The sequence below is a fragment of the Carassius gibelio genome, chromosome B22 (assembly GCF_023724105.1).
Source record: "Carassius gibelio isolate Cgi1373 ecotype wild population from Czech Republic chromosome B22, carGib1.2-hapl.c, whole genome shotgun sequence".
NCBI classification, from domain to species: Eukaryota; Metazoa; Chordata; class Actinopteri; order Cypriniformes; family Cyprinidae; genus Carassius; species Carassius gibelio.
This window is the reverse complement of record NC_068417.1, coordinates 28,034,036-28,041,534: the sequence shown is the minus strand read 5'-3', so window position 1 is coordinate 28,041,534 and position 7,499 is coordinate 28,034,036. Positions and strand designations below refer to the sequence as shown.

Here is a 7,499-nt window from a genome sequence, read left to right as displayed (position 1 = left end):
AATGTGATCTTTCTAATCTGATATTAGCTACACAACCAGCCATGCAAGTGCAGTTCGCCGTCAAGATGTAGTTGTTTTCTCTGTTTACAATGACCCAAGCCTGATAACGTTACATGGTCGTCTTCTGTCCTTGGCGCTGGCTAGGCAGAACTTCGGATCGTACAACACAAAACTCGTCTGTTATATCTTTGTATTTTAAGTCTTGTACGTGACCATTCAGTACGTAGTTATACGCGTCTAAGGTTTTATACGCTCGGTTTCTCTATCAGGTAAGTGTAGATGTCAGGCCACTCAATCGGAGGTAACGTTAATCCTGTCAGATCGTCCATCCAATGAGTGATTGTGTACGGGTCGACCAATCTGGTTCCGTCCGTTAAAGTTAATTTCTTCAAATAACTATCGCGGTCCCGGACAGTGAGTGACCTTAAATATTCAGATAAAGCAGATATATTCAGATTTTCTCCAGGCATTGTTAAAAAAAACAAGCTAAGAAAACTCGCTAACTACCGTTTGTTCAAGTGTTGAGGGGAATCTTTCTGCCTCCAGCTAAGCCCCGCCCACACAAATACGTCACCTTGTTTACCAACTGTAAAAGGCTCTATAGGGCTTCAGACATTCGTCACACCGAGGGGTGTTCCCATAGCCGGTGACGTCACCGCAGCATCTCGTTCCCTATTCAGGGAACCGTGGTTACATACGTAACCGAGATGTTATATCATTTGATTAACATTTAAAGGTGCTGTATGTAGGATTGACACCAGGGAGTGACAACAATAAAGGCAACTTTCAGTCTGAAAAGGAATGTTTTTATTGAAATAAAGTTAGTTAGAGAGTCATTGTGGTCACAGTTTAGATACAGGACTGTTAAATACTTTGGCTACACAAGGCCAGTCATGGAACATTTTAAACTCAGCCTCCTTTGGCTCGGTAGAGGGAGATTTTAAATGAGAAGTAAAAAAGATTAAGTCACATGTTCATAATGAGTGCCCCCTTCCCAACGCATTTGTAATCACAATGCTCCAATACGAAGCACAATGATTACTGTAGTAAAACCAGAAATAATTGCAAAGTAATACATACTCAGAAGCCAGTATTAAAAATAGCAGAGGATGTAGCCACATCGACCAATTAAGTTGTAGCACTTAAGGGAAACTCGAAAGATATTGGTTCACACATGCTTCATTTGCATGAACAATTAAGGCGGTCTTCATTTAGAAGATGTGGAAAGCTTTGAACAGAAAAGAAAGCAGGCACAATATGTTTGCAAGAAACATTCTCTGTCATAGATCTTATAAAATCTGCAATGCTTAGTAGCAATATACAAAAGGTGTCATGCAAATCATACTATTTACAAAGACATGCTTGTGAGTCTTAAAAGTGAGGGAATAATTAACCAAAGTTTGAAGTGAATTGATGTGGAAATGTGAGAGCTAATTTCATGAAGTAAATAGAAAAGCTGCCATGTTTGAGAAAAGAAATTCTGACATGCTTTTTACTCTTTTAAAATTCACTTTCCCTGAAACACTAATGTGATTGTACGTGATGCAATCTGCATTTGTATTCTACACAGTTCAGTGATTTGATATGCAAATATTTTGATTTCTTTCTCAAACAATGCTAAGAAAAATCAAGGCTAAGATGAATTGAGATGAATTCGTAAATGTAAAGCGTAATTTTTTTGCTGTTTACGGTCCACCATTTTGCCATCTGTTTGAGAGTAGTATGTGTTGAGAGAGTTTTTAAAGGAGCAGTTTGCTGATTTGGCTTGGTTATTAGCGTTTTAGCAGAATTTGCACCCAGGAAAGTGGTTTGACACATTTTAGATCGTCATTCACATAAAATTGATTATTTTAAGGCAAAAAAAAAAAAAAAATAATTAGGTTTATGCTCATTCTTTAAGGAGTGATTTAACATAAGATCTTTTTGCTACATTGTTCAAAAACAATGGAAATATTCACAAGTTTGTGATCTGGCCGAAGTGTTTTCTTGGGGTCCCACTTCAATGTGCCCTTTAATGTTAAGACAAGCAGTAAGTAGTGCTCTGGCCCCATCTGTAGATCAGAAGAGGTATCACCAGGGCCCGCTCTCTGGGTAACTGGGCACTGCGGCTGGATACTGGGGCAGGCTGGGGCCGGTTTCAGAGATGGCATTGAATCCAGCTTGCCTCACAGGGGCGCTTTTCCACACCCCAGTGCTCCATTCTTCCTGAGCCTGCTGAAAACTGCCTCCTCCACCGCGATACAGTCGATGAACCTTTTAGGAAACAAAACTGTTGTCACTTTCATTTTGGTTTAAGGGTTTACTCATTAAGGGTGGGGTGTGTGTATATATATGCGCAAATCATACCTTGATAAGAATGAACACCATTAGAACTGTATCTATGGTAAAGAGCAGAGTACAGATGAGCATGAATATAGCCGAGACTACATTTGTGCCGAAAAACATCACTGTGGCAATCCAACCACTGTAAAAAGAGAAAAATATGGTGAGTTAACATCAATGGAAGCAACTGATATTCCCACTCAAAGATTGAAATCATTGAATCAATTAAGCTCAATCAACAAGATTATGAATTAAGACTATGAATCCAATGATTGGTGATAAGAGATAGAAGTGATGAATCACCTAACCATAAGCTCTTTAACATGGCACATTCGCTGAACATTCCTACACTGTACTATACTTGCGACAATTTGGAAAGATACGGTCGCTTTCTAATGTGGTTAACTGTATTGGACAAAAGGTCTAAAGTTAACTTAAACGGTGTCTTAGCTTTCATTGTTCAGGAAACCTAAACCTGATGGTAACCCACTCACTTCAAATAGGCTTTGGACAATACAGTGGCATGCAAAAGTTTTGGAACCCCTTGCAGAATCTGTGAAAATGTGAATAATTTTCAAAAAATAAGAGAGATCATACTAAATGCATGTTATTTTTATTTTTTTAGTACTGTCCTAAGTAAGATATTGTACATAAAACATGTTTGCATATAGTCCACAAACAAAATAAAAAAAACCCTGAAATGATAAAAAATAACGCCATTCAAAAGTTTGGGAACCCTTGGTTCTTAATACTGTGTGCTGTTACCTGATGATCCTCGACTGTCTTTGTTTTGTGATGTTTGTGCATGAGTCCCTTGTTTGTTCTGAACAGTTAAACTGAGAACTGTTCTTCAGAAAAATCTTTAAGGTCCTGCAGATTCTTCAGTTTCCCAGCATCTTTGCATTTTTGAACCCTTTCCAGCAGTGACTGTATGATTTTGAGATCTTTTTTGTTTTCACACTGAGGACAATTGAGGGACTCAAACACAACTATTAAAAAAGGTTCAAACGTTCACTGATGCTCCAGAAGAAAAGAAGATGCACTAAGAGCTAGGGGGTGAAAACTTTTGGAATTTGAAGATAAAGGTCAATTGTACTTAATTTGTGTTCCGGGAAACATACATGTATCTTCTGTTGCTTACGAAGGGCAGAACTAAATGGAAAAATACTATTTTCTACAAAATAAGAAAAATTTGGACATCTTCAATCGTGTTCAAAAGTTTTCACCCCCCAGCTCTTAATGTATCTTTTTTTCCTTCTGGAGCATCAGTGAATGTTTGAATCTTTTTAATAGTTGTGTTTGAGTCCCTCAAATGTCCTCAGTGTGAAAAGATGTATTTCAAAAACTGAAGAATCTGTAGGACCTTAAATTTTTTTCTGAAGAACAGTTCTCAGTTTAACTGTTCAGAACAAACAAGAGACTCATGAACAACCATCACAAAACAGAAAGACAGTCGTGAATCATCCAGGTAACAGCACACAGTATTAAGAACCAAGGGTTCCCAAACTTTTGAGGGGGTTATTTTAATAATTTCAGCAATTTTTTGTGTTGTGAACTAAATGTAAACATCTTTCATGTACAATATCTTACTCAGGACAGTACTAAATAAAAAAAATAACAGGCATTTAGTATGATCTCTCTTATTTTGTTAAAATATTTTCATTTTCACAGATTCTACAAGGGTTTCCCAAACTTTTCGCATGCCACTGTATGTGGCAAACCAGACATGTTCTATTCTCAAATTCAAGGCGACGGACCAACATCTAGTCACCATACAGACAAAAATTCACCTTAAAAATAAATGTGAAAAATTGTGCGCTGAAAAGTTTTGAAACGGCACAAATTGAAAAATAAGGACAATCTGTATGAATTTCTTCTGTTGAGCACAGAAGAAGATATTTTGAAGAATGTTGATAACCAAATGGTTGACGGTAGCCACTGAGTTCCATAGTATTTTTTTTTTTCATACTATGGAAATCAATGGCTAACGGTAACTGTTAAGACAGAATTTTAATTTTTGACCGAACTGTAACATCCAAATAAACAAAATTTAAGACAAAGTATTCTCGTAGCTTTGTAAAATTATGGTTGAACCACTGATGTACCATGGGCAATTTTTTTTTTCAATGTACCTACAATGTTTCTGGATCTGGAAACGTTTCAGTTGCGTTGCTGTCTATGCAGAGTCAGAAAGCTCTGAGATTTCATCAAAAATATCTTAATTTGTGTTCTGAAGATGAAAGAAAGTCTTAGTGCTTTAGAACGACATGTGGGTGAGTAATTAAAGGGATAGTTCACCCAAAAATCTAAATTATGTCATTAATGACTCACCCTCATGTCGTTCCAAACCAGTAAGACAACCGTTCATCTTCAGAACACAGTTTAAGATATTTTAGATTTAGTCCGAGAGCTCTCAGTCCCTCCATTGAAGCTGTGTGTACGGTATACTATCCATGTCCAGAAAGGTAAGAAAAACATCTTCAAAGTAGTCCATGTGACATCAGAGGGTCGGTTAAGTTTGTTGAAGCATCGAAAATACATTTTGGTCCAAAAATGACAACTTTATTCAGCATTGTCTTCTCTTCCGGGTCTGTTGACGTACGACGCTGCTGACATGTTATCTTTGTTATTGGGTGCACCAGAAAACACGTCAGCTTCGCTGTGAACGTGCTCACAACAGACACGGAAGAGAAGACAATGCTGAATAAAGTTGTCATTTTTGGACCAAAATGTATTTTCGATGCTTCAACAAATTCTAACTGACCCTCTGATGTCCCATGGACTACTTTGATGATGTTTTTCTTACCTTTCTGGACATGGATAGTATACCGTACACACAGTTTCATTGGAGGGACTGAGAGCTCTTGGACTAAATCTAAAATATCTTAAACTGTGTTCTGAAGATGAACGGTTGTCTTACTGGTTTGGAACGACATGAGGGTAAAGTTATTAATGACATAATTTTCATTTTTGGGTGAACTAACCCTTTAATGACAGAATTTTCATTTTTTGGTGGACTATCTCTTCAAATACTGAATATCCTAACAATGAAATGTTACTCACCAAGCACCCCAACCTGATATTCCAAGACTCTGGATGAAGGCAAGAACACATTGCAAAAAGAAAATGAAGAAGAATGCCATGAAGTTGAAGGAACTATCAGCCCTAAAAAAGACAAAACCAGTTAAATCGAAGTGAAAACCTCAGAATCATTTGTTCTTTCCCAAAATGGTCTCCTTACCGAAATGCTTTATAGAGTGGCCTGAACCAGCAGGTGTAGCTACATGGGCTGAAAAGCAGCAGCCAGAGGAGCGCAAACCCAAAGTTGATCGCTCCACCCCCACCGGCCCACCAAGCAATGCAGGCCACCACATTGACACACAGTGTGATACAGTACACTGAAAAACAGAAAAGTCAGTCAGTAGATGCTTCAGTCAAACTTTGGAAATCTGAAATCGAACTATTCACAGTAAAGATTAGGCTACATTTCTTTACTCACACATCCAAAGATTGTAAACACGACGCACAAGCTGCTGGTGGGGTTGTGGAATTTCCTCAGCCACGTTCTGGTAAAAACATGGCTTTATGCGAAAAAACTTTGGCAGAGGGGGGAAGTTGTTTGCTCGATCTGTCAGGCAGAAATGGAAATTATTCATTTTAATCAAAGCAATAACAGGATTCCGAAAAGTATGAACTATTGTCTTCAACAGAATTTTTTTTTTTTTTAATATCTCACAATTCTGAACTTTTTTTCCTTAGAACTGCGAGATATAAAAATGGAATTGTGAGATAACAACATGGAACTGCGAGAATGGAATTGTGAGATAACAACATGGAACTGTGAGATATAAACATGGAACTGCGAGAATGGAATTGTGAGATAACAACATGGAACTGTGAGATATAAACATGGAATTGTGAGATAACAACATGGAACTGCGAGATATAAAAATGTAATTGTGAGATAAAAAATGGAACTGCGAGATATAAACATGGAATTGTGTGATAAAAACATGGAATTGTGAGATATAAACATGGAACTGCGAGATATAAACATGAAACTGCGAGATATAAACATGAAACTGCGAGATATAAACATGGAAAGAGATAAAAATGGAATTGTGAGATATAATCAGAGATATAAACATGGAATTGCAAGATATAAACATGGAATTGCGAGAAATTCTAAGAGAAACATGGGAAACTCACAATTCTAAAAAGAAAAGTTGTGATTTAACTCGCAATTGCAAGAAAAAGTCCCAGTTACTTTTTCATTTTGTATTTTGTGGCAAAAACAGAAAAAAAATTATTGTGAGATGTAAATTCAGAATTCAAGGAAAAAAGTCAGAATTGCAAGATAAAAACTCAGAATAGATGCGCGTTTAATTAAAACTTTATACTTTTTTTTTTATTCCATGGCGTCTTCCATTAAAATGAAAATGAAAACAGTGACATTCATTCACCCACCTGTCATTCTCAATTTTGAGAAAAATGTTTATGTTTCTTGTGCTAGTGAACTTTTCCCTCTCTGGACTGACGATTTGAAGTTTCCAGTGCTAAAAGAAAAACAAAAATCGTAAAAACAGGCAAAAATGATCACACTTGTGATCACATTTAGCAAAATGATACATAACTGTTGAACACTACAAGCCAAATATGAACAGAAAAGTTGTCTTTAAATAACATAAATGCTTATTTTGTATTTAATATATCTATATTATCGATATTTCACAGTATTAGTGGCATTTGAAAACATAGTACAGGCCAACAGCTAACCACGTCCAACACAACTGAAGAGCGATAGCCAAACTATACTATCAGAAATACTATTTCATATGCTTAAGAGAAAAACAACTGCTTTAACAATACAATAAAAGCTCAGGTCTATATTCTTAATCATACGATACCTGTGAACCGCTAAATAGCTTGATGTAGATGCGACTGCAATCCGCATTGAATCCTAGAAATCCCGTGGTGGACAAGCATTCGGGTGCATTATGGGAATTGTAGTTCTAAAGTGGCCTGTTTTGCGTGTAGCGGACGGAAGTTGCAACTGTTGAAGACTACAAGACCCACTACAAGATGATCAAAGGTGTGGTCTCGGTGCTTGTGACTAGATAATTTATCAGTTTCCCTGCCTTGAGGCAATGTTTGAATACGACACCTTTCTGTTGTTT

General features: G+C 37.0%; 1 protein-coding gene across 1 annotated transcript; it reads right to left on the bottom strand.

Moving 5' to 3' along the window:
* Positions 1-784: 784 nt before the first annotated feature.
* On the bottom strand, positions 785-7,361 carry LOC127987448 (secretory carrier-associated membrane protein 4). Its single transcript, XM_052589780.1, has 7 exons — positions 7,230-7,361; positions 6,790-6,878; positions 5,822-5,950; positions 5,564-5,720; positions 5,386-5,487; positions 2,347-2,464; positions 785-2,253 (listed from the first exon to the last, which is right to left on the bottom strand). Exons 2-7 carry the CDS (start codon positions 6,794-6,796, stop codon positions 2,071-2,073), a joined length of 696 nt encoding a protein of 231 aa, XP_052445740.1. The 5' UTR covers positions 6,797-6,878; positions 7,230-7,361; the 3' UTR covers positions 785-2,070.
* Positions 7,362-7,499: the final 138 nt, after the last annotated feature.